A 27,636-nucleotide genomic window follows, 5' to 3' on the forward strand; every position below is an offset into this window, starting at 1 on the left:
CGTATTACAGTTAGAACATATACAACGTTTCCCTAGGGATCTCTGATCTCTCTGACACCATCAACAGTGCTGAACTCTTTGGAATTATCCACCATCTATGCAAAAGGCGCGTTCACAATTTCAGTTTGTCCAAAAGGTATGCAGAATATTAACCAGTCTACTTCAATATTTTTTTAAATGACATCTCATTCTTGAATCCAATAAACCCGCCACACAAACTGCCTTAAAAACTTAGTTGAAACACAATAACACCCCCATATATTGAGTTAAAACATCCTCAACTACAAAATGGGTTAAAAAAAAAAGTAAAAGCGAACAGTAAAAGGTGACATTTCCTGTGAAGGTTACAGATTATTTGTATGGCGGATCGATTGTATCCACGTCTTAATCTCAATTTGGCTCAAATTGCTGTCTCTACGGGACCCCTGACTCAGAGGGAGAGAGGGAAGGGGGAGTGGGGGGCCTCCAGCACCGAGGTGTGAAGGCCCCCAGGGGCCCGCTGTTTGAGATCAGAGCAGGGGAGAGTAGACAGAGAGAGAACGGGAGAGGGGCAGAGAACGAGGACTGACTGCTGCCTGCCTTGTGAACTGGGGAGTTTTGTGCTGACTGAATGCCTTTGCGCTGGTATTCAATTCAAAGGGCTGGCATAGACCCAATTGCTGAGCTTTGCTGTATGGATAAAGAGTGGCTCTGTCTGTCTGTGACACGGGGCCCAGAGCAGGCTGGGCAAGGTCTGATTCCCAGGTATCCCCCTACCACAGGGGTGAGTCCCTTTGGACTGAGCACAATGGAAATGTATCTAGGAAAGAATAGACAAAATCGCTAATGGCTTTACAAATGCTAAGCTTGCAGCCAAAGTCCATGATGGTGTTTCAGGGTTGGCTTTCCGAAGACCATTTCATTCTCTACAGGCAAATTGAAGGGCATCTTAAATAATCATTGGGAAAACTGCAGCTTTAAAAATCTGTATCTATGATGAGTCCACAGGAACAAAGACAGCATCAGCCACAGCCAAATACTCTAACATTGGGTACATATACAGTACCAGTCAAAAGTTTGGACACACCTTCTCATTCCAGGGTTTTTCTTTATTTTTACTATTTTCTACACTGAAGAATAATAGTGAAGATATCAAAACTATGAAATATCATACATGTAATCATGTAGTAACCAAAGAAGTTAAACAAATCCAAATATATTTTCTTCAAAGCAGCCATCCTTTGCCTTGATGACAGCTTTGCACATTCTTGGCATTCTCACAACCAGCTTCATGAGGTAGTCACCTGGAATGCATTTCGGGTTAACAGGTGTGCCTTGTTAAAGTTCATTTGTGGAATTTCTTTCCTTTGCAATGTGTTTTAGCCAATCAGCTGTGTCGTGACAAGGTAGGGGTGGTATACAGAACATAGCCCCATTTGGTAAAAGACCAAGTCCTTATTATGGCAAGAACAGGTCAAATAAGAAAAGAAAAAAGACAGTCCATCATTACTTTAAGACATGAAGGTCAGTCAATATGGAAAATGTCAAGAACTTTGAAAATTTCTTCAAGTGCAGTTGCAAAAACGATCAATCGCTATGATGAAACTGGCTCTCATGAGGACCACCACAGGAAAGGAAGAACCAGAGAGACCCTCTGCTGCAGAGGATATGTTCATTAGAGTTACCAGCCTCAGAAATTGCAGCCCAAAGAAATGCTGCACAGAGTTCAAGTAACAGACACATCTCAACATCAACTGTTCAGAGAAGACTGCATGAATCAGGCCTTCATGGTTGAATTTCTGCAAAGAAACCACTACTAAAGGACACCAATAAGAAGAAGAGACTTGTTTGGGTCAATAAACATGAGCAATGAACATTCAACCAGTGGAAATTTGTCCTTGATGAGTCCAAATTTTAGATTTTTGGTTCCAATCGTCTTTGTCTTTGTGAGATGCAGAGTAGGTGAATGGATGATCTCAGCATGTGTGGCATCCACCATGAAGCATGGAGGAGGAGGTGTGATGGTGCGGGGGTGCTTTGCAGGTGAAACTGTCTGTGATTTATTTAGAATTCAAGGCACACTTAACCACCATGGCTACCACAGCCTTCTGCAGCGATATACCATCCCATCTGGTTTGGGCTTAGTGGGACTATCATTTGTTTTTCAATAGGACAATGACCTAACACACATCCAGGCTGTGTAAGGTCTATTTGACCAAGAGTGCTGCATTTGATGGAGTGCTGCATCAGATCACCTGGCCTCCACAATCACCCGACCTCAACCCAATTGAGATGGTTTGGGATGAGTTGGACCGCAGAGGGAAGGAAAAGCAGCCAAGTGCTCAGCATATGTGGGAAATCCTTCAAGACTGTTAGAAAAGCATTCCAGGTGAAGCTGGTTGAGAGAATGCCTAGAGTCTGCAACGCTGTCAAAGGCAAAGGGTGGCTACTTTTAAGAATCTAAAATCTAAACTGTTATTTAACACTTCTTCGGTTACTACATGATTCCATATGTGTTTTTCCATAGTTTTGATGTCTTCACTATTATTCTACAATGTAGAAAATAGTAAAAATAAAGAAAAACCCTTGAATGACTAGGTGTGTCCAAACTTTTGACTGGTACTCTATGTTCAAAATACTGTGAAACCCCCCTATTTTTTTTTTACACAACTGCAGTTGGAAATATCTATATTTTCCTTACTTTTAATGAGAAAGAAATGAGTGAACCAACCATTCGTCGGAGAATAATACATTGCTGAAGACATATATGATAACATTCATTTTGTTGTAAAAGGTGAAGACTGATGGCACCATTAGGTTGGCTTTTTTAGCACATCTTTGCAGAGCCCATTCCTAATCTCTGTGCCCTGATTAGCATACAAAGGGGCAGGGAAGTAAAAAAAAAAAGGGGGGGGGAAGGGGGGAAAAAGCATGGAAACACTTTTATGCATGTTACATCACCCATACTGTTTGCCTGGCTCTCCTGAATGGCTAGGGCTGGGACGGTAAGTGATTTTCACAGTATGATCATCGTAATAAGGAGTATCAGGATTTTTCTATATATCATGATATTGGGTTATTAGATGCTGTAAGTACCTCATGCCAAACTGAAGGCCTTCAAATTAAGTGTGGTGCAATGGAAAGGATGATGTCATGACTAATGCGTGTGCCTCTCTGCTGCTTGAATGTCATTTCACCCCACGGTTACAGCCATATGTTCCAAATATAGTCATACACTGTGACCTTGTTATTAAGTCATTAGCATATTCGGGGATACCATTTCGTAAGTGGCATTACTATTTAATGATTTGATAACTTAAGTATACCGGTATATTATCCCAGCACAACAGGCATTTCTGTAAAACCTAGCACCTTCAAATCTCTGAGATGGACCATTTCTACATGGACTAATTATTGCTTTGTTTGGTCAATCATCAATCATCAATCGTGAAATTCAACATACGCAAGTGTGCATGATTTTCAAGTTCAGGATGAATGGAGCAGGTTGGCATTTACTTTCATGAGTCTTGCCTTGGAGGCAGCTCTGCAGGGTGGTCACTAGCTTGCACAACCACAAAGTCATAAAACCTGATTTTAAACCTAAACTCTAACCTTAACCCTAGCCTTGAGGGGTTGGGTTAAATGCGGAAGACACATTCCAGTTGAAGGCATTCAGTTGTACAACTGACTAGGTATCCCCCTTTCCCTTTCCTTTCCTTTAACCACACTGCTAACCCTAATGTCTAACCCGTACCTTCATTTAAGACCAAAAAGCGAATGTTTGTTTTCATGAATTTTTACGATATAGCCAATTTGGATTTTGCAGCTGGCCCATCTAGCGGAAACTGCTCAGTTCTGCCTCCAGGGAAAGATTCGTAACAATAAACGTCAACCTGCATGAAATGATACCACAAAGAAAATGGGGAACCTTTCCATTCAGACACAAGACCTGTCTCACTGAACTGCAAAAAACATTGCCATTGAATAGCCTAAAAAGAATGTCAATACATTAGTCTAACACATTTTAAGGCATTATTACTTCTAGAAAGTGCATACACAGCATTTCCTAGATTCACCCTCAACCACCGTATTCACTAAAATACAAAACAAATACCATTTGCTGCAACATTTTTTTTTGGGGGGGGGGCATTTCAATGGCAACACCATTTACAGTGGATCAAGTCATCTCATTAAGTTTCAATACAATCCTTCTGTAGAGCAATCTGTGGAAACGTTCAATTGATGAATTCGACAACGGAAATCAAAAGTTCAGATTGAAAGCACATTGGACAATACGATCAAATGATTCATGTGGTAAACATGAACATGTCAAGAATGTTGCCACTTTGATGCTTGATATTAGATATAAAAGTTGTGATCAATCTCAAATCAACTTGAATGATTGGCGTCGTACTGTTTCAAAATTTCGACATACAAATTTGAAATCCGATTTTCCATCACAAAATGGGAGCATCTGTGTTCAGGCAAATGCGTACAAGCAAAGCACTCCTGTAAGCTTCAAACGACCGAGAGAACACTACTATCTCTGAAGTCACTTATCTGAGGTGCAGCATACCGTTGTTCACTTCAAAAACATCAGGAAGAAAAAAAACACAACTCACTGCAAACAGTTAAAACAGCCAGTAGTGTCTCAAGACAAACTGGTCAAAGTACCTTGAAATCGTCTCCACCAAAATGTTCAGACCACCATACTCATCCTTTTGGATGTGAGCGTTTACCCTGTTGTCAAGTCCAAAATATATTTAAAAAAAAGAAGAAAAAAATTGTAAGGGGAAAATAAAAATGAAAGATTACTGTACGTACCACACCATATCACTGTGGCTCCTGACACTGACAAAATGAACAAACTGGTAAAGAAAATACTGAAAAACCACCGCAAGGGGAATAAACAAATTGTTTGTAATCTTCTTTCTTTTTCCTTTTTTTTAAAGTGAAATCCATTTTCATGGTGCACAAATAAAATCATTCACGAGGTTAAAAGAACAAGGTAATTACGTATCAAACTCATTTTCCAAAGCTCCATCTCTATTTTGATATGTTGTTGAGAGTTCCTCAGAGCGTTTTAAGTTCGGCATCATGTTCAGGTAGTTTTCTGTCTTTCTCTCCTTAGTACCCGTTCTAAAGAGGGGTTAAAATCCTTCGCCAAGGATCACAGGAATTATTTCATTCCGAAACATCCGGAAAAAAAATAGTCAGATAAGGAGACGACTTCACGTCACATGATTTTCAATGATTATCCTGGGAGGTTTTGCCTTAGTGCTGCTCTAGATAGCCCGTCCACAGGGGGCACTGTAGTCTGTCATCACACCTGGATTCCTGTGCCATGGAGATGCAGCATCTGGGCTCTCATAGTCTGTATGCTGCTCATGATCTTCTTCTGGTGGCCCACTAAACTGATCCCCAAGCTCATCACATCCCTGCAAGACAAGACGGCCAATGATAAATCACAGCAGTGGACAACAGAGAGGCTCAAAATATCCCGTGGCGTATAGCAGCACCAGGTATTTCATTAACGGAGAAATAGATCTGAAAACATGACAGGCTTGTTTATGAATCACAATGATGAAATAAAAATGCAGTACTGCCATGTCCAAGGATATTGAATGAGAAAATAATTCTATGACCGAACTGGCTATATTGGATTTGACCTCCACACGTGTTTTAAAGTTCAGGTTCCTTACTCAATTGACATCCTGGCCACAGAGTCCAGTGAGCTGTAGCCAGCGGCGGTGAAGTTGTCTCTGTATCTCTCCATCTTGATGGCCTCCAGCCACTCCCCCACCGAGCGGAAAGTAGTGAAGTCTGGTGTGCTCTGATCTAACAGGGGACTAATCGGCCTGTTGGATGTGCAAGAGGAAGCCATTAACGTCTCGTGCGAAAACTGAAACATTCCCATAATAACAAACACAAACTGAGCCGGGAGCAAGACACAAAAGACAGCCAAAGACATAACAGTAAATTGCATGTGAAAAAGAAATTAACACATTTTCAAAAAATTTCAATCGATGTCAAATTCAAAAGTGCCAATGCCATCTGATCCTCTTTTTCAAACAAATGTGTGTGCTAAGTAACTATCAAAAACCCTCAACATCATATGGATGGTAATTTTACTTCAAACCTCCACAAAATGGCCTTCAAAAATGGAAGCACTTTCTAACAGTTTTTGGGGGGGTAGGGGGGGTTACACTGTCAATCTCACCCAGGGAGATTGTGTTCTGAATGTAAATACAATTAATTTGACAAATGTCCCAGAGGGCTCCAGAGTTCCCACAGCACTTAAAAACCCCAGGAACTCATTACAGGGATTGATTTAAAAGCCCTGCTATTGACCATAAAGCCATGGAAGCTGCTTTGGCTTATTGATTCTCCGGGATTTATCTTTCATCTGTGAACTCCTGTGGATAAATCAACCCCTGGATGCTTTGGATTGTCCACTAATGTAGCTCCATAGAAAAGAAATATGAAGAAGCAATACATACTTCCATAGACTTACAGCTACTTTGGTCAAATGTTCTAACTGAAGCTGCTAATTTATTCCAGTGGAGTTGTGTAGTGCTCAGTTACAGGGTTTAATGAGACAAGCTTTCCTTACCTCGTGCAGGTTCCCACCGGGGTTTTCAAGGTATTGGGATTGCGAATCATCTTATCGAGGATGCCAACTATTTGATCAAATTTGGGACGATCGGCCCTGTCTTTCTGCCAGCAGTCCAGCATTAGCTGGTGCAGGCCTGGAGGGCAGTCCATGGGAGCAGGGAGGCGGTACCCCTCCTCTATGGCCTTTATCACCTGGGAAAACCAAAACACAGGCAAGTCTTTAAGGGCTATTACCACTACGATTACCACCACATTAACACAAGTCACCATTCACTACAGTTCTTTCCATTTCATTCTCTAATCAAGATGTTTGTAAACAGGAAGTGTCAGTACAAGTCTTGTGTGGTTCCCTATTTACAGAAGTGGTGCTTTGAGAAGAAACAGGCCTAACCAGATGTGATCACTCAGTTTCAGCTTGTTAAGATGACGGTGAGACCCAAGGACCCAGTGTAGCAAGACCCAAATTAGGATATATTGAGAGTAGCATCTAGTGGCCCTGTCTGGTACAGAGATGGGTCTCTAGAACACCTGCCCATGCCTGTCATACTATACAAATAGACCTGATTGTAATTAATTAAGCAAACAGTGGCTCTGTTTTCCCTTAGATGCATCCTTCATATTGTTTGTACTCTTTGTCCCATCAATAGACTGCATTTACACAGGTCTAATGAATAATGAAAACACACAAAGTTGCATATCTTCAAGCTACATCTATTCTCACTCTGTCAATAGCTAAAAACAAAGTCCATTGAAAGTCAACGGCGTGAGAACTTTAAACATTAGGGGCAATGGGCACCTTTGATTTGAGACTCAACCGTCTCTTCCTCTATTTCGGGGAATGTGAGTTTGTTTATTTTCTGCACATGTTCATCTGTTATTCCTGTCAGGGCTATTCAAACAAGACTGAGCTACGGAAGAAAAAGTGTCAAAGGAGCTGTTTGCCAACATCTTGACAGAGGAACTGTAATCTCTGACATTGATGCCTGTCAAGCTTCTTCCATAACCAATCATGTTTAGCATTTCTAACAGCTGATTGTTCAATCAGCAGGCTTCCCATTAGGAGGAGCTGAGCGTAATATAATCCTATTTAGTCTTTCTGCTGAGGAGAAGACTGTTTGTCCTACTGGATTATGTCATCTTTAACTTCGCCACGGGAGAAAACTACCACTGGAGCATCTTTCAGACAAGTACTTGCAAACAGCGGCAACTTAAACCCTTTTACCGCTTAAGTATCACCATTACTGACTTTCAAATCGGCGACCAAACCCCTCTAAAGCCACTTTTACGATCAGCACGGTGAACAGATTTGCAATGTGTCATCTGTTCCAATTTAGCCTGAAACAAAGCAACGGCCGCAGCTAAAACTGAGAGTTCTACATGACTAACTAGATAGCTCCGGCATTATTGAACTCTGACAAGTAAGGGTTCAATTATCATAACTCAGTATAAAGGTTCAGAGCCGTTTTGAAGTCCAAAGAGTATTTTGTATGCCAAGTATCCAGTCTGTTTCTTTATATTATCATATAACAGCATTCGATGAATATCAATCTCGGATTAAAACAGAATGAATTAATACCTAACAATCCTCCTCATTCAACTCTAAATAGTAATTGTGGCTCACGTTTGAATCAGTCCTAAGAATTCAGCTAATTCTGTCCATTCTGTAATACGATAGCCAGTCTCCGAGTAACATGCGAAACCTGACATGTATTTTTATGAATGATTGACTTTGTGTAACAGAGCAACTCACATCTTGATTTGACATGTCCCAGTAAGGCCGTTCCCCATAGGACATGACCTCCCACATGACAATGCCATAACTCCACACATCACTAGCGGAAGTGAATTTACGATACTGGATGGCTTCCATTGCTGTCCATCGAACAGGTATCTTTCCACCCTGTTCAGTAAAATGCAGGTCAGTGGCTGGAGTAAAGATCAAATTCATTATATCCTGCATCTTCCCCTAAAACATCAATTAGAATAGAGTTACAACTTTGCACACAGGGTCAGCAAAACTTCCAAACGTTCAAAGCTAAAACTTCACCAAAGAGACTGCAGGCCTTGCATATTGAATAACTAGGCCCAGACATGCATGGGCATGCATGCGTAGTTTATACTCCATTCCCATGCACTGGCTGTTGGCTTGATTTGAGTGTTCAGAGAGAGCTCAGGGAGTCTAGGCAGGGAAAGCAATACGGGGCTGGTTTAATTGACTCACCGTTGTTGTGTAGACAGCCTCGGGATCGTCATCGATCACTCTTGACAGGCCGAAGTCAGACACTTTACATACGAGATTGCTGTTGACAAGTACGTTTCGTGCAGCCAGATCTCGATGGACATACCCCATGTCGGAGAGATATCTCATCCCCGCTGCTATGCCCCGCAGCATCCCCACTAACTGGATCACTGTGAACTGACCATCGTGTTTCTGTACACAACAGAGGAAAACAGTCAGCTAAGCAAAATCCGCTCAGTTCACAAAGTCATTGCAGTGGTATTATTTATAGAATATGGAACTCTTAATGCGAACATACTGTATTACACATAACTGGTAAGGGAGTTGCAGTTGACTTTTTTTTATTTTTACAGTGAACCTTTCATTTAACTAGGCAGGTCAGTTAAGAACAGTGACAGGCTACCCCGGCCAAACCCGAACGACGCTGGGCCAGTTGTGGCGCCGCCCTATGGGACTCCCAATCACGGCCGGATATGATACAGCCTGGATTCAAACCAGGGACAATAGTGACGCCTCTTGCACTGAGACGCAGTGCCGCTGCTCCACTGGGGAGCATTGAACACGTTGAAAGGTACTCACCCTGAGAAAAGCATCTAACGAGCAGTTTTCCATATATTCAATCACAATCATCACCGGTTTGCCTGAAAACAAGGGTGACATCCATTATTTGACAACAACAACAAAAAATGGTTTATTAACGGCTTGCTAAATTACATTTCAGCCTTTAGTGTTATATTGAACCATTTCCTTCATTGGTTTGTAATTAAGTGTTAATATCTGTTCCTTATATTAGGCTGTCTAAATGAGACAATATAAACCAGGGAGCAAGCCTAACTTTATCAGAAACACTACATGTACAAAAGTTTGGGGTCACCCCTTCAAATTTGCGGATTTGGCTGTCTCAGCAAACACCCGTCGCCGACAGCTGTAGAAAACTGAGCATGCAGCCATGCAATCTCCATAGACAAACATTGGCAGCAGAATGGCCTTACTGAAGAGCTCGGTGACTTTCAACGTGGCACCGTCATAGGATGCCACCTTTCCAACAAGTCGGTTCGTCTAGCAGGGCAGATTTCTGAGCTGCCCCGGTCAACTGTGAGTGTTATTATTGCGAAGTGGAAACGTTTAGGAGCAACAACGGCTCAGCCGCAAAGTGGTAGGCTACACAAGCTCACAGAACGGGACCGCCGAGTGCTGAATCGAGTAGCGTGTAAAACTTCCTTTGGAAGCAAAGACAGCACAATAACTTTTTGTTGGGAGCTTCATGAAATGGGTTTCCATGGCTAAGCACCCGCACACAAGCCTAAGTTCACCATGCGCAATGCCAAGCGTCAGCTGGAGGGGTGTAAAGGTCGCTGCTATTGGACTCTGGAGCAGTGGAAACATCTGAAGTGGTGTATCATGCTTCACCATCTGGCAGTCCAACGAACAAATCTAGGTTTGGTGGATGCCAGGAGAACACTACCTGCCTCTATGCGTAGTGCCTACAGTAAAGTTTGGTGGAGGAGGAATAATGGCCTGGGGCTGTTTTTGAAGGGACATTTTAATGCTACAGAATACAATGACATTCTAGACGATTCTGTGCTTGGTTTGGTGAAGGCCTTTTCCTCTTTCAGCATGACAATGCCCCCATGCACAAAGCGAGGTCCATACAGAAATGGTTTGTCGGGATTGGTGTGGAAGAACTTGACTGGCATGCACAGAGCCCTGACCTCATCAAACACCTTTAGGATGAATTGGAATGCAGACTGTGAGCCGGGCCTAATCGGCCAAGATCAGTGTCTGACCTCACTAATGCGCTTGTGGCTGAATGGAAGCAAGTCCATTATTAATACTTTTGGTCTAGAAAAAAAAAAGTATGTGCACACCTGCTCGTTGAACATCCCATTCCAAGATCATGGGCATTAATATGGAGTAGGTCCCCCTTTGATGCTATAACAGCCTCCACTCTTCTGGGAAGGCTTTCCACTATATATTGCTACGGAGACTTGCTTCCATTCAGCCACAAGAATTTGACAAATTTGACAAACTGACTTGTTGGAAAGGTGGCATCCTTTGATGGGTGCCATGTTGAAAGTCACTGAGCTCTTCAATAAGGCCATTCTACTGCCAATGTTTGTCTATGGAGATTGCATGGCTGTGTATACACCTGTCAGCAATGGATGTGGCTGAAATAGCCCAATCCACTAATTTGAAGGGGAGTCCACATACTTTTGTATATATAGTGTATGTACATATTAAGAATGGTCTTTGAGTGCACTTGCTTTACTTTCTTGCTGCAGTTGTAGGTGTGTGTATGTGTGTGTGTGTGTGTGTGTGTGTTTGAGAGAGAATGCAGTCCTTACCTCTGGTCACCACTCCCTCCAGATGGACAACATTGGGATGGTCAAACTGGCCCATAATGCTGGCCTCACACAGGAAGTCCCTCCTTTGTTTCTCTGAGTAGCCCACCTTCAGGGTTTTAATGGCCACTGACATGTCCCGTTTCCCTGGGAGCTTCATCCGTCCACTACACACCTCCCCAAACTCTCCTGTGAGACGGACAAAGAGACAAAACCACTCATGGGTCATGAACCTTCAGAAAAACGAGCAAAGGAGCAAACGAGCACTTTTTTTTTACAAAGTGCTTAGTGTATGCTCAGAGAAAACAGCTGTGCTGCAGGAGATAATAAATTGGAGTAGAACATATTGTTATGCTCAAGCTGTGGATATATAGATACTCTCATTGACTGCATCTCTAAAACTGATGTGGCAGCAATTCATCAGCCGTGAAGCATCTTTGCTATTGTCGTACCTTTTAAAAAGATGCAGGCCCACACATTAACTGCAATGAACCCCCCCCCCCCTTTTTGCAATTGCCCTATCAATATACAGCGAGGATAAACCGTGTCCCCATTCAAAGTGTAAATATGTGGCTGTCATTGTGATGTATGAGTGTACGGTATGACTAAACAGAGAGAGCTGGGAGACACCAGCCAGACTCACCTGCCCCAATAACTCGCTCAATCTTAATGCAGGACGCGTCCAGCTCCTTGGCAAATTGATGGACAGCCCTGTTCGGGTCCTCGTAGGTTTCAGGGTCAATGTATGTTTTGGTGCCTGGAAATTTAACTGTAGAAAGGTAAGGGGATTACTGTTACGATTAAATATGCATACAGCATGCCGGGCCGACCGGGCGCTTGTCAGACACACCATAACCAACGGCAACCATTCAGAAGGAATTGCTAAAGCTCAAAAGCTCTTTTCTGCAAACACCCTTATACCAGACATTTACTCTTTCCCCCCCTTTTTTATTTTTCCTCCGATAGAAATGACAACGTCATTAATATTTTCTTCTCAACCTTCTCACAAAAGGACCAACAAAGATTTGAGCAGCCCAGAATGAGAGTTGCCCGCCAAGGTTGTCTGCTATACGGAACAGGGGGTTTGGAGCTAGCTCAGTCTATCAAGCTCTGCCAGCGAATGAAGAGTTTGTTAGACAGACCCTGATACACAGTAATGCCCGTCATAAATGCAAGTTATTTTCCTACGGTTGTTTCTGTGGCTTGATTAACCTCCTGGATCGTACGGCCCGGGTAATGGTGACTGCAGTTATATCACAGTTAGATCAGTACAACGAATACATGTTCCCGAATCATATATCGCCGTAAAATACGAAGTAACACAAAGATACTGGAATGACTCGTACCTATTCACGCACACGTAGGGCAAATGGGTAGTACAAAGAAACATAAGCATTTAGCTGACCGTGGTTTGAGAAAGAAATGTATATAACACCACACTCATAAATTACACTGTTATGGTACATGAGTGTGTTCCCGCTGACCTAATTTGTTCATATCAAATCCCCCCCTAATTACAACATAACCTGCCAACTTCCATACCACAAGCTATTTAATGAGATGCATATAGCTGAAGACAATAACATACAAGGAGAGAACAGACACACCAAAACACCATAATTAAATTACTAATCAGCTCCGGGCTCAATAACGACAAGCAGAAGAAAAAAAAATGCAATATCCTCTGTTTGCGTCCCGGAAAGCCATATTGGCCCATTCACTAACAAACACTATGCATTGTTTTCCAGCTAGGAGCTCCAGCGATGGCAGCTGATATTTCCCTCCACTCGCTCCTATAATTGCTTCGTCCATCCAAGCTGTCACTGGATCTGATAGGGAGACGTCTTATCACGACTGCTCGCGCTACACCGCGGACAAATTAAGCCTACATGTTGAATTCACGCACTATCTGGCTTCTGTCGCCCTGGCAGCGTTTCCTCATTTAATATTGTAGAGCAAGTCCCTCTATTAGGCCCAACAACAGCGGAGCGCTCTTGTTTGTGTTTTCATCACCCAGTGTTTTTAGCAAGAGGGCCTGTGCCTTCCTACAGCTTGATCTGTCAGATACTTAGCAGCCGAAGGACCGTGGAACGCCAACACAGCCCTCTTTCTACCGCTGTGGCCATGCCGACACCCTGAACCTTTGTTTCCAAATCGTCAGTTTGCCTCCAGCAACAGATCATTACGGCTTCGCTTGGGCAGATGTCTGCGGCTGCATCTCCAGGGGCATCGTTAGGACAGGGTGGTGTGGTGTGTGTGTGTGTCGGTTAAAGGAGTGTGGAAGGAGAACCTTAGGATAGAGTGAATGTATCTCTATCTCTACGCCGAGGAACACCGGGAGACGAACAGTATACGCCGAGCATACGAAAGAGCCTGAAAAGTTAGGGGTTTTTCATTTTTAATGAAGACTTATCACTTTGAGCTCAGCCCTGGCTCACGGCTCTCTCGCAAATCTCATACGCATGTATTTGCAGTTTGGAACTAGGCCTAATGTCCTCATCTCAACAGATTTGTCCATTAAATCGCAAACAGATGCTCGTGCGAGGGTTCCCGTCTTTCATTCGAATAAAAACCTATCAAATGAAAGGGATCAAACATTACGGCGCGGGGGGGCCTTGTTGTTGGACCCATTTCCCGTGTCGCGGCGAGGCCGTGCTGTAGTTGAGGTGTTTCAATGTGTGCGTGTGAGCTGGCGGGGAAAGAAGGGACTCACATTGGAAATACAGCTCCTCGTCTCCTTCCTGGTCCGCCTTGCTGTAGCCACAGTGTCTGACAGGGAGGGAGGTAGAGGGACACACAATCAACTGATTGGGCAGAGGCAGAAGGCAGTCTGTTTTGCTCAAATCTTAATGCAGCCATGACGCTGTCTATACAGATACAGTACCAGCGGAGAGGGATGGGAACAAAGTGTGGCTGCTGAAGTTGAACTAAAGTACCCTCGTGTGGTACTACTACATGCTGTTCTCTGTAAAAGACTGATCAGCATTCCTTGTAATGTTCATTTGCAACACTGATGTATTGAATGCACCCTCAAGCAGGTAATTAATTGCAATAGTGTTTGCTGGCAAACTGAAAAATGGATGGATGGGAAACATCCAAGTCACACATAGTTGACATGCAGGTTCATATGTCAAATGTATATAAAGATTCCATGTGCACAAGGCTCTACCCCCATGTAAGGCATGCTGTGATGAAATGCTATCCATAACAGTAATGAAGCATCATAGGAGGAGCGCACCAGGAAATGGCGGTAATGGTGACTGACACACAGGACGGTTGCTCTGGTAGGAGATGGCAAGAAGCACTGACAGACAGTACTTCATCCTACCTGAGTGATTTACTGCATATAAACACCACAGATGTAACACATGCACACACATACATACACAAACACATGGGTTATAACGGACAGGCACGCGCACACGGACACGCACGCGCCGTCACCCTCTCACTCGCACGCACACAGAAATATGAGCAAAAACCTTTCATTTTAGAGTCCACTTGTCTCTATAATGGATCCATTAGAACAACAACAAAAAGACATGCAAAAAAAGAAATACGGCCCGTTTTTCTTCACAGTGTGAGGACTGGGGAAAATGATGCATCACAAACCATTAGCACAGCATGCCACAGATGATGGGTGCGTGTGGTGTGTGGTGGCCTGACTCCACGGCTATGGAGGCCAGTGAGTGACAGTAAGGCTAATTGACAAGCAGAGACTCACAGCAGCGGAGAGTCAATGGGGCCCGCGAGAGCGTACCTTCTCCCAATGATGAAGCCGAACACCATGAAGACCAGGATGATGGTCCCCGCCACGGCCACCACCGCGATGATGATGACGGGATTCTGCTCGCTGGAGACAATGGTGGCTGCTTGGAGAGGGACACACACACACACACACACACACACACACACACACACACACACAAAGGGCACACAGTGTGAACTTTCAGCACATCAGACGTTGGAATCTACAGGGCATAATAGAACCAATGAGGAGTGAGCGGGGAGACTGATAACCCCCTTCTCGCCCTTTACCACAGAGACAAGGGTGTCTAGTTCTATTTCTAGCCTCCGCATGCACGGCTCCACTGTTTCAGAAAGTGGGCTTAATAGTCCCAGATGGTAATGCTGGTGCCCTTCTCCTGAAACAACGACACATTCAGGTTGGATTGTCTCCCATTCAGAGACACATTAAACTGCTAGACTATTTGCATTGACAAACCACCAATTGCTCAAAAGAATGGGTGCAGTGGCACTTTCTGTTGTCAGTGCAAACGGTGCATTACTGGGAGAATTCTTGCATTTTAAATCAAGTGAGTTCAGTTGCTATATAAACACCAGCGAGAGAGGACAGCAATGATTTCTGAGCCCTGCCACTTTAGTTGAGACCTACTGCTCCTTGTGGACGATCCTCAAGCATATTTCTAAAAGGAAAAATTGGAGCTATGAGATCAGCAGTAACTCGGCGAAGGTCTGAACACACTAATCATCTCTATAGAGTGTGTGTGTGCTCATGCGTGTGTCCGTGCGTGCCTTTCGTGTGTGCACGCCCATGCATGTGTTCTGCTGGTACCTGAGGCCTCCTCCTTGGTGGTGACCTCCAGCCGGGGTCCATAGGTGCCGTAGCCGGCCGCGGTGAAGGCTCGGATCTGGAACACGTAGGCAGTGCTGGGCTTCAGGTTGTTCACTGTGGCTGACGTGGACCTGGACTTCACTGTGGAGTAGATGCGATCCTTCTGGTCCTTTAGAGATGAACAGACATTGGCTTTGTGTTATGTTAAATTAGTCCTGTCAATCATAGACACCAAGATACAGCCATTTTTGTAACATATATATATATTTAAAAAAAATTTTTTTACCCCGTTTTCTCTCCAATTTCATGGTATCCATTTGTTTTAGTAGCTACTATCTTGTCTCATCGCTACAACTCCCGTACGGGCTCGGGAGACACAAAGGTTGAAAGTCATGCGTCCTCAGATACACAACCCAACCACGCCGCACTGCTTCTTAACACAGCGCACATCCAACCCGGAAGCCAGCCGCACCAATGTGTCAGAGGAAACACCATGCACCTGGCAACCTTGGTTAGCGCGCACTGCTCCCGACCCGCCACAGGAGTCACTGGTGACCGATGAGACAAGGATATCCCTACCGGCCAACCCCTCCCTAACCCGGACGACACTAGGCCAATTGTGCGTCACCCCACGGACCTCCCGGTCGCGGCCAGTTATGACAGAGCCTGGGAGCGAACCCAGAGTCTCTGGTGGCACAGCTGGTGCTGCAGTACAGCGCCCTTAACCACTACGCCACCCGGGAGGCCTTAACATAAATGTTTTGACAATGACAATTGAATCGCGACCCAACATTTATTGTGTGTGTGTGGCCTATCAGTGAGAAAGCTGGAATGTTTCTTCAGTTTGATACGTTTATTGAAACTGGGGTGATGGTTGACAGGTCAACTCGGAGGACATGCTGGCTGTCCAGTCTGTTTCTGCTTTTAGTTCTCAGCATGGCCCTAGCAGAAAAGCCACTTTCACACAGATGGGTAGTGCTGAACGGTAGCATGATTCTAATTGCATGAAAGGCGAGAGCAGGATACTCGTTTCCCGGGAGACGCATGCTCAGTCCGCAAACAATCGACAGCTCCACCAGCTGATCCTCTTCGTTGCTCGGCAACGTGACGCTTCCCATCTCCACTCGAAAGGGCTCCCGTATCCAGTCGTCTTGTCTCCTGTTCTCCTCCGGGAAGCAGTTGCAAAACTTTCCCTGCAACTTGACAAGATGCTGTTCAATGTTTTTTTTTTCTTCAGTGTGTCGCCGTGCGCTTTGTTGACCAGATTCGGAATCTCTACATCGGCATTGGGAAACATGTCAATCCTTCCGTTAGAAACGTGACTTGCCCAAACGGTGAGCTTCACCTTGAAGGCATCTACTTTGACCCTCTGTTCACATCGATTGTGCCCCCTCCCCAGCATTGACACACTGAGCGAATTCAGATGATCAAAAATATCTGGCAGGTAGGCTACCTGCACTAGCTATTCCTCACAATCGAAATGTTCAGCCAGAGGTGACTTGTTTTCCGAAAGAAACTCAGTAATCTCCGACTCGAAGATCATAAAAACGACCCAAAAATGACCCAACACTTTAGCCCTGGAAAGCCAGCGGACCTCTGCATGATAAAGCACCTGCTGCTGCTTTCCCGTAATGGCAGCTGCCCCATCAGTGGTCACACCGACACACCAATCCCACGGAGCCCAGGAGCATATCCATTGTGTTAAAGATATCCTCTGCAGTGGTGGTGGTGGGCAAATCAGCACTAAAAAGGAACTGCTCCTCGAAGTTATTACCCAAGACGTGTCTGACATAGACCATTAGAATTGCATGGTTGGCCACATCTGTGGATTCATCAAGCTGCAGTGCGTAATGGCCATTTGCACTGATGCGCTGTGATGTCTGGTGCATTGCGTCGTCAGACATGTCCTGGATTCTCCTCCTCGTGGTGTCATTGGATAGGGGTGTGGTTTTACGTTTGTTGGCGGCTGACTCTCCCACGATTTCAGTGCACATATCAACCACAGCAGGGAGTATGAGATCCTCTGTGCTGGTGTGGGCTTTTCTGCACTTAGCAATGCGCTGGGCCACAAGGTATGATGCGTGAAGTGCTTTTTCTTGTACCTTGCATATGTTCTTCAATGAATCTTGTGAGGCCTCCAGATATTGACATTTTCCTTTTTAAAAAGTCAGCTGTCTTATCTTTGTGGCTTGGATGCTTGGTGTCCAGATGCTTTTTCATTTTGGAGGGTTTGATGCTATCATTAGCTAACAGCTCATTGCATAGGACGCACTGCGGTCTACACTCACCCTGCCTGTCTTCTATACACAGTACCAGTCAAAAGCTGTCATCAAGGCAAAGTGTGGCTACTTTGAAGAATCTCAAATATAAAATAGATTTGGATTTGTTTAACACTTTTTTGGTTACTACATGATTCCATATTATTCTACAAAATATTATTCTAGAAAATAGTCAAACTAAAGAAAAACCATGGAATGAGCAGGTTGTTGGAAGCAGCAGAAGATGAAGTCGGAGCTGCATGTTTTAAAAAGTTGTCCATGATTTTACTCTGACAGCTAGCCTACATGAGTTAAGTGACAGCTAACTATCAACACGTGCAATGCCTGCAGAACACATCTGCATAGTTAGCTGTCAATCAAGCCAGCTGTCTGAAGAAAATCTGTATTATCTGATTGGACGTGTCACATTTAAAACAAAACAATGTGGCAGAATGAAATTTTTATTGGATCAGTGTGTGTGTGTGTGTGTGTGTGTGTGTGTGTGTGTCGGGAAATCTGTCATTTAATTGGATCATTGTGTGTGTGTGGGGCGAGGACATTATTGTATTGGTCAGTGAGTGTGTGCAGCGCGAAACCCTGCGAGTCAGAGTGTAGCTAGCCTTTTCACCACTGAGGACGCGCTGCACGTGTACAGTCTGCACCAATAAGCGGTGCGGCGGTATCCTTTCAAAATAAATGTTTTAGTGCAGCGTTTACCTAGCAAAGTCATGTTTTTTGTGTTTTATTATTCTATCTTTTATGTATATATATATATATATATATATATATATATATATATATATATATATATATATATACTTGCACAAGTCCCGCAACCCCTTAAAATCCTCCTGTGACCACCAGTTGAGTGAGAGTCACTGCTGTAAACGCTTTCTATCAAAGCCAATAGGCAGAAAAGAAACTCTGCGATGCCAGGCTCGGAATCCGTCTGGAATCTACAGACTGCGTGTACTGTGTATTTTGCTGTTGATCTGTAAATTATTTTGTCGGCAAAAACACCAAATGGAATGCCAAAGACTATTAGGAGAGAAGTCATGCTTGTTTCCAATTTTACAGCTGGGCAGACTACAGCCACAGTACGTGACACAGGAGACTGATTCCTGGCAGCCTGAGAGGTCGTGCTCAACAGGGTCTGGAACCTCAGGAGCCATGGAATCTAGCCCTTTGATTTGTTGTGTTAAACCCACTCTCCTCAACCTCATCAACCTCCTCACTCATCTGTTCAGAGTTAAAGTACACGGGAGCTCTATTATATATGAGGGGGCGAGGGAAGATACAGTAAGAGATTGTTAATGCTGGCAAGGTAGTGCAATGAAGTGTGTGCTGCCTGGCATGCGTGTGTGTGGGTGGCTGTGAAGGACCAGGGACTGATTAAAATCTTATGAGCATCTCATTCAATTTTGAGACAAAGGAACGCACTCGCAGAATCCTGCTGATTCCACTCGCAGCGTCTTGCAGATATAATGCAAAATGAAGAGTAGGCTAAATGAAACTAAGAAGAACAGGAGAGAGATAGGGGGAGAGGGTTGAGGAGAGCCAGAGTTGGTATGTGTTCAAAGCTACCACACACAATCAGACAGACAGACAGACTGTCTCTCTCTCTCTCAAACATTAATGGATTCAGCGGGGCATCACACACTCACTTTTTCGTAGTACTTGATCTCATATTCGGTGATGACCCCATTGGGCTGCTCAGGCTCCTGCCAGGAGAGCTGGATGCTGCGCTGCTGCACTCTCTCCTTGATGACTTCACTGACTTGGGAGGGAGCTGTTGGAAAAAGGAGTGTGTCAATACGTGATGGGCAAACATACTCACAACTCACATCGTGGCACCTGTGTGCTGGAGTCTTTCTCAACTAAGTATACTTCTTTTACTTTCTCAAACTCACATTGTCACACACACACACGCACACACACACACACACACACACACACACACACACACACCACACCACACCACACCACACCACACCACACCACACCACACCACACGTCTTGCAAACTAACCTTGTAGGGACACACAATTCAGTCCCATTCAAAATCCTATATTCCCTAACCCCTAAACCTAAATCTAAACTTTACCCTAACCCTAAACCTAGAAATAGCACTTGACCTTGTGGGGACTAACAAAATGTCCCCATTTGGTCAAAAAAAAATTGTTTACTATTCTTGTGGGGACTTCTGGTCCCCTTAAGTATAGTTAAACATGTCCACACACACACACACACACACACACACACACACACACACACACACACACACACACACACACACACACACACACACACTCCTCCACTAGCTGCTAAACAACAGTCTTTCTGTGGCCCTCGTGGCTTTGCCACCACTCTGATGAATATTCACATGGCCACTTTTAAAATGTTTACACCTCATAATGGAAATTTCAATTACTGTCGAAACAGCGGAAGATAGCGTTATCTCAACCAGTGTAAAACTGGAACGTGGGTTATGAATGACAATTAAGTTTAATTAATTCCGTTGATACTCCGGATGGAACAGGCAGCACTTATTCTCCCACATGGCAGAGGCATTCAAAAAGCATTTCGGAGAAATGTACCTGTTACCTTGTGACACCTAGTTTATAGCTGAGTAATTATCTGTTGCACTGGGCATGAACTCTGAAAGTTGGTCTATTTTTATCTACGTCTACTGCACAGACAGTGTATTGTTGCTGCACCTGGTGTGACGAGCTATGAAGTTACGATTGTAATTGTACATTGTAGCAGCTCTGAATATTGAAATTCTCACACATTTAAAAAAATAAATAAATAAATGTCCACAGTTAAGCAAGAGGAAGTAAACACATAGACGCCTTTCTTTAAGCAAAGATAATAAACCCAAGACATTGAATTCCGATATTTGTGCAGATGGGGCATGCATTGCTCATTGGTGGTGTGAGCTTGAAGACGGACAGATTGACGGCTGATACCCTACTCCCATCTACAGTATCAACCACACAGTCGTGCCTCAAGGCCAGCTGGCTTCTGAATGAAATTACGCTTTTATTTTCACAGAACCACAAATTATGACCGATGCGGTTCAACTCCGAAACTTCAACAGAAAATGGAAAATAGTCCTCGTTGAACGTTAAGTTATTGATATTGTAAGAATATGTCGGAAAATACACAACCCAGAGACGGAGGAAAAGAGGTCAAGAAGATGACAAGTCAATAGAATTAACAATCAATGGAAATAGTGTTTTTTTTCTGTAATGGGGAATTACTTATCAATGGGTCAGAGTCATGGCAGGAATTTGTCTATACAGTGAGCCTGAAATACGGTACTTGTTATTTGGCCATTGGCCCAGTTGTACTGCAAGGACTTCTAATTGGTCAACCACAGCCTAGTGCTGGGTAATAAAACAAGATCCTGTCCCTTTGTTCTGGGGAGATAATCACAGGAGAGAATCACTGGAGAGAACCACTGGAGAGAATCACTGAGAGCATCACTAAGGACAGGAGAGCATGACCATCTACTTCCAAGCTTAAATTGCTAACAATATTGAGCAGCCATGCTCAACTGGCGGACCGCAGTTCGGATTCGGCCCCAGAACGGGTTCAATATGGACCGAGGGTCCCGACAAAACACAAAAATCACATTTTTAGGAACTCAATTGGGCTTTTCACTTTCTGAACAAGGTTCAAATTTGAAATTAATTTGCTAGTGAACCGGCAGTTAACCTCTTGTTATGTTATTCACTGACATAACAAAAAGCAATTTTTAACCTGTCAGAAATGTCCATACACCTTAGCCAAATACATTTAAACTCAGTTTTCACAATTCCTGAAATTTAATCCTAGTAAAAATTCCCTGTTTTAGGTCAGTTAGGATCACCGCTTTATTTTAAGAATGTGAAATGGCAGAATAATAGGAGAGAGAATTTTTTATTTCAGCTTTTATTTCTTTCAACAACATTCCCAGTGGGTCAAAAGTCTACATACACTCAATTAGTATTTGGTAGCATTGCCTTTAAATTGTTTAAATTGGGTCAAACGTTTTGTGTAGCCTTCCACAAGCTTCCTACAATAAGTTGGGTGAATTTTGGCCCATTCCTCCTGACAGAGCTGGTGTAACTGAGTCAGGTTTGTAGGCCTCCTTGCTCGCACACGCTTTTTCAGTTCTGCACATACATTTTCTATGGGATTGAGGTCAGGGCTTTGTGATGGTCACTCCAATACCTTGACTTTGTTGTCCTTAAGCTATTTTGCCACAACTTTGGAAGTATTCTTGGGGTCACTGTCCATTTGGAACACCCATTTGCAACCAAACTGTAACTTCCTGTAACTGATGTCTTGAGATGTTGCTTCAATATATCCACCAAATGTTCCTGCCTCATGATGCCATCTATTTTGTGAAGTGCACCAGTCCCTCCTGCAGCAAAGCACCTCCACTCCCGTGCTTCACGGTTTGGATGGTGTTCTTTGGCTTGCAAGGCCCCCGCTTTTTCCTTCAAACATAACTATGGGCATTATGGCCAAACAGTTCTTTTTTTTGTTTCATCAGACCAGGGAACATTTCTCCAAAAAGTGAGATCTTTGTCCCCAGGTGCAGTTGCAAACCGTAGTCTGGCTTTTTTATGGCGGTTTTGGAGCAGTGGATTCTTCCTTGCTGAGCGCCCTTTCAGGTAATGTTGATATAGGACTCATTTAACTGTGGATACAGATACTTTTGTACCTGTTTCCTCCAGAATTTTCACAAGGACCTTTGCTGTTGTTCTGGGATTGGTTTGCACTTTTTGCACCAAAGTACGTTCATCTCTAGGAGACAGAACGCGTCTCCTTCCTAAGCGGTATGACGGCTGCGTGGTCCCATGGTGTTTATACTTGTGTACTATTGTTTGTACAGATGAACGTGGTATCTTCAGGCATTTGGAAATTGCTCCCAAGGATGAACCAGACTTGTGGAGGTCTACAATTGTTTTTCTGAGTTCTTGGCTGATTTGTTTTGATTTTCCCATGATGTCAAGCAACGAGCCACTGAGTTTGAAGGTAGGCCTTGAAATACATCCACAGGTACACCTTCAATTGACTCAAATGATGTCAATTAGCCTATCAGAAGCTTCTAAAGCCATGACATCATTTTTGGGAATTTTCCAAGCTGTTTAAAGGCACAATCAACTTAGTGTACGTAAACTTCTGACCCACTGGAATAGTGATACAGTGAATTATAAGTGAAATAATCTGTATGTAAACAATTGTTGGTAAAATTACTTGTGTCATGCAAGAAGTAGATATCCTAAACGACTTGCCAAAACTATAGTTAGGTTAACAAGAAACTAGTGGAGTGGTTGAAAAACGAGTTTTAATGACTCCAACCTAAGTGTACGTAAACTTCCGACTTCAACTGTATCTAAATATTGTAGTTTTCACAGCCAGATTATGTATCCAGTGACCTCGACCCCCAGGGGTCCCCATTGATTTCGTGGTATCAAAACACACAAGACATGGCAAAATGTGTAGAACTGGCGGAAATTTGCTTTAAAACTGCAAAATGTTCTATCTGCCCCATGGCATGGTGTTGAATTGCCGGGAATGAGTTTAAAAATGGCAAATCTTCTCCAAGCCCACAAGAGGGGTGGGAACAGTTTGAGGTCAAATGGGTTACGAGGTTGGGGTTTGTTACTACGCCGATAAACGACAATATTAATCCGAACCTTTGACATCTAAGAAAAATGTGTGAACGGACCTTCTAAAATAGTAGTTGACTACCCCGGATATAAAGTATATCCTTATATCCTATAAGATGAGATGGCAAAGGAATTCCTCATCGGAAGGAGGGGAGGAAAGAACCCTGATTGTGTGGGAAGGAAGGTTGGTGTTGGAGCTAAAAGTAGATAAAGTGCTGATGTTTCGGTGTCATGCTGCTCAGTGACCCGGTGGGAGAGGAGCTTTCGGCGCTCTCTTTGCCCTAACACGGCCTGACCCCAGATTTGTTTTAAGATGCCCTCCCCGCTAATGACTGCTGCTGGATTAAAACCTTGTTCGGGCTCATCTGCATTCCTGACAATAATGCACACGGTGGACAGTGGACACCAAAGACCCTGTCACAACCCCCTGTTTTGACATGTCACATATAATCCCATCAACCCAACCAAAACACGTGAACAATATATCCTTCTCACGATGGCCGGGCAGTTACAGGGACAATTAAGTTTTCCTTTCCGGAGTCACAACAAGTGGTTAGGGCAGCTTAACTTGGACCGGCTTTGATGCTTGTTCTCTGCACCCTGTCATGTGACTAGCCCTTTAATAAGTGCAGACAGCCTCCCTTCTCCTGATTGATGTAAGTCCTGGTTTGAGTTTAGAACTGCCTCAAGACACCTCTAGTGTGTGTTCCTCCCTGAGGTTCTGCTCTGGCATTTTGTTTTCATATAAACGTGTCAATTACCCTGGGAGGATTTCAGCAGCCATTGATGTGGGTAGATATATAGATAGATGCAATCTAAAGTGACATTTGTACAGCTGAAAGCACTTGTAGCTCAGTAATTGGATCTTTTTACACTTTACTGTCGGTTACTTGCCTCCGACTATTTGTTTGGAGGTTGAACGAAGACGCTGGCTATTGTGTGTCTCTCTCTCGCTCTCTCCCTCTTTTCAGCTAAACTAGGACAGCAGCAGCAGCTTGCGTGAGCCACCGTTCCTCAAAGAAAACATGACAAAGCCAATAAAATAGATTGAGACGTTCAGTCTCTTGTCTGAGATCTGTAATTATACTGAGGTGTTTCTATGATGAGTTGTAACACTGTGACACACACAACCAGACCTCATCATCAGCTTCACCTCATTTAGCCCCCTCTGGCCTTAGGCATTCTGCTGCTATGATTCAGTCAGTCACCCAGCAGCCCAAAAAATGTAACTCCTCCATCTCACCGCTCCCTCCCCTCCCTCGCCTCCCTCCCTCACCTCCCTCCCTCCCTCACTCAGCCATGGGTGACATAGAGACAAACAATTTGCAGATCAGTTCCACAGGAGAGAAAACCCTAATTCCAGGATAGTAATTCCAAAAAGTAAAGGGTACCATTGGCCTTTAAGAACCGGCTTCTCCCCTGTGGATTACTACTCAGGCAGCACCCTGTGACAGCCATTAACGACATACCTCAAATTATGGAGGCCAGAACCCAGTCAGCCACTCTGAGACTTTTAACATACCTGAGGGGCTTAGTGTACCAGAAAATGGTATAAGTGTTATGCCTGTCTCTAAGTGACTGTTTGGGGGAAAGCATTTGTGCAATCGCTCACTCTGCAATATTATAGATCTTATTAGTGACCCCCCCCAACACCTCCCCTGTAAAGCTAACTGATCCAGAAACCTACTCTCTCTCTCTCTCTCTCACGTGCCGCACTTGAAAACCTTCATGAATACATTATGCAGGGACATTTTAATATCCGCTTCTTTCACTCAGCCGGTTGGTTCTGAGTAAGTCTACAGTGGCGAAAGCCGTGTCAGAGGCAGAAAAAAAAAATGGCAGCTCGTTAACGAAGCTTCTTTCTTTCTGCTCCTCCGCTCGGCTTGTGAACCAAATCTAGGCTATAAACTACTCGTCTTTTAATTACCAAAACTACTGAAGTCACGCTTGAGTATCTTACGCCCACACTGTTGATTGATTATACTAGATGACTTACCGTATACCATCCTAAAAGCCACAGCTACTTGGCAGCATTTAAATCCAATACAAGGGGTAGATTGCTGCATCTATTCTTCAACAGGCTCTGCGCAACAGACAGGAAATCTTCTGACAACAGGGACATTTGAAATCAAATGTTTTTGGTCACGTGTGCCCGAATACAACAGGTGTAGACTTTGCAGTGAAATGCTTACTTACGAGCCCATTCCCAGCAGTGCAGAGTTAAAAAGTAAGCCACATATATGATGAATAAAAAAAGGAAAGAGCAACACAATAAACACAACAAATACAATAAATAACGAGGTCATATACAAGGAGTGTCAGTACCGAGTCAATGTGCAGGGGTATGAGGTCATTGAGGTAACTGAGGTGATAAAATATGTACAAGTTGGCAGGGGTAAAAGTGACTAGGCAATCAAGACATAATAAAATGAGTAGCAGCAACTTATGTAAAGTGTGTCTATGTGTGAGTGTGGCGTCAATATGCATGTGTTTGTGTGTTTTGTATGTGTGAGCGTATGTAGTGTGTGTTTGCGTGTGTGTGTGTGTGTGTGTGCGTGGTATGCGTGAGTGTGTGTAGTGTGTGTTTGCGTGTGTGTGTGTGTGTGTGTGTGTGTGTGTGCGTGGTATGCGTGAGTGTGTGTTTGCGTGTGTTTGCGTGTGTGTGTGTGTGTGTGTGTGTGTGTGTGTGTGTGTGTGTGTGTGTGTGTGTGTGTGTGTGTGTGTGTGTGTGTGTGTGTGTGCGTGGTATGCGTGAGTGTGTGGGTTGAGTCTAGTGAGAGTGCATAGAGCCAGCGCAAGAGGGTCAGTGCAAAACAATTCAGATAAATAAATAAGTAATATAGTGGTCAATGTAAATAGTCTGAGTAACCATTTGATTAACTGTTCAGCAGTCTTATGGCTCGGGGGGCAGAAGTTGTTCAGGTGCCTTTTGGTCACAGACTCGGCACTCCGGTACTGCTTGCCGTGCGGTAGCAGAGACAACAGTCTATGCCTTGGGTGGCTGGAGTTTTTGACCACTTCCTTTGACACCGCCTTGTATAAAGGTCCTGGATGGCAAGGAGTTCGGCACCAGTGACGTACTGGCCGTACACACTACCCTCCGTAGCCCCTTGCGGTCGGATGCCGAGCAGTCAAGTTGCTATGAATGGTGCAGCTGTAGAACTTTTTGTGAGGATCTGAGAGCCCATGCTAACCTTTTCAGCCTCCTGAAGGGGAAAAGGCATTGTTGTGCGCTGTTCACGACTGTGTTGCTGTGTTCGGACCATGATAGGTTGTTGATGTGGACACCGAGGAACTTGAAGGTCTCGACCCACAATACCATAGCACCGTTGATGTGAATGGGGGTATATTTTGCCCTCCTTTTCTTGTAGTCCATCTCCTCTGTCTTGCCCACGTTGAGGGAGAGGTTGTTGTGCTGGCACCACACTGCCAGGTCTCTGACCTCCTCCCTATAGGCCAGGTCTCTGACCTCCTCCCTATAGGCCAGTTCTATGACCTCCTCCCTATAAACCAGGTCTTTGACCTGTCTCCTCGTCATCGTGTCTTCGGCAAACTTAACGATGGTGTTGGAGTCGTACGCGGCCATGCAGTCGTGGGTGAACAGGGAGTACAGGGGGGGACTGAGCACAAAACCCTTGAGGGTCAGTATGGCGGATGTGTTGATGCCTACCCTGACCACCAGCAGGCGGCCCGTCAGGATGTCCACAGATGTGAATGGTTACAGATGTGAGTGCTACAGTGTGTTAGTCATTTAGACAGGTTACCTTGGTGTTCTTAGGTACAGGGACTAGGGTGATTTGCTTGAAATCTGGCCTCCACAATCACCCGACCTCAACCCAATTGAGATGGTTTGGGATGAGTTGAACTGCAGAGTGAAGGAAAAGCAGCCAACAAGTGCTCAGCATATGTGGGAACTCCTTCAAGACTGTTGGAAAAGCATTCCAGGTGAAGCTGGTTGACAG

The 27,636-nt window shown here is 44.1% G+C and overlaps 1 protein-coding gene across 5 annotated transcripts in view; it reads right to left on the minus strand.

The window, feature by feature from the left end:
• Positions 1-2,550: 2,550 nt before the first annotated feature.
• Positions 2,551-27,636, minus strand: part of LOC112217514 (ephrin type-A receptor 7) — a 76,936-nt gene continuing 51,850 nt past the window's right edge. The window contains exons 6-17 of one of the 5 annotated variants that reach the window (XM_024377839.2): positions 19,674-19,798; positions 15,752-15,920; positions 14,936-15,044; positions 13,889-13,944; positions 11,819-11,932; positions 11,179-11,364; positions 9,413-9,474; positions 8,816-9,025; positions 8,345-8,494; positions 6,593-6,786; positions 5,682-5,837; positions 2,551-5,417 (exon numbers count right to left, since the gene is read on the minus strand). In XM_024377839.2, coding sequence (XP_024233607.1) covers positions 5,303-5,417; positions 5,682-5,837; positions 6,593-6,786; positions 8,345-8,494; positions 8,816-9,025; positions 9,413-9,474; positions 11,179-11,364; positions 11,819-11,932; positions 13,889-13,944; positions 14,936-15,044; positions 15,752-15,920; positions 19,674-19,798 — 1,646 coding nt within the window. In that variant the 3' untranslated portion in view covers positions 2,551-5,302. Of the gene's footprint in view, positions 5,418-5,677; positions 5,838-6,592; positions 6,787-8,344; positions 8,495-8,815; positions 9,026-9,412; positions 9,475-11,178; positions 11,365-11,818; positions 11,945-13,888; positions 13,945-14,935; positions 15,048-15,751; positions 15,921-19,673; positions 19,799-27,636 lie in introns of those variants that run through there. The other 4 variants (XM_024377840.2, XM_024377838.2, XM_042300661.1 and 1 more) reach the window with 4 other exon arrangements.

The sequence above is a fragment of the Oncorhynchus tshawytscha genome, linkage group LG18, assembly GCF_018296145.1.
Source record: "Oncorhynchus tshawytscha isolate Ot180627B linkage group LG18, Otsh_v2.0, whole genome shotgun sequence".
In the NCBI taxonomy this organism is placed as follows: domain Eukaryota; kingdom Metazoa; phylum Chordata; class Actinopteri; order Salmoniformes; family Salmonidae; genus Oncorhynchus; species Oncorhynchus tshawytscha.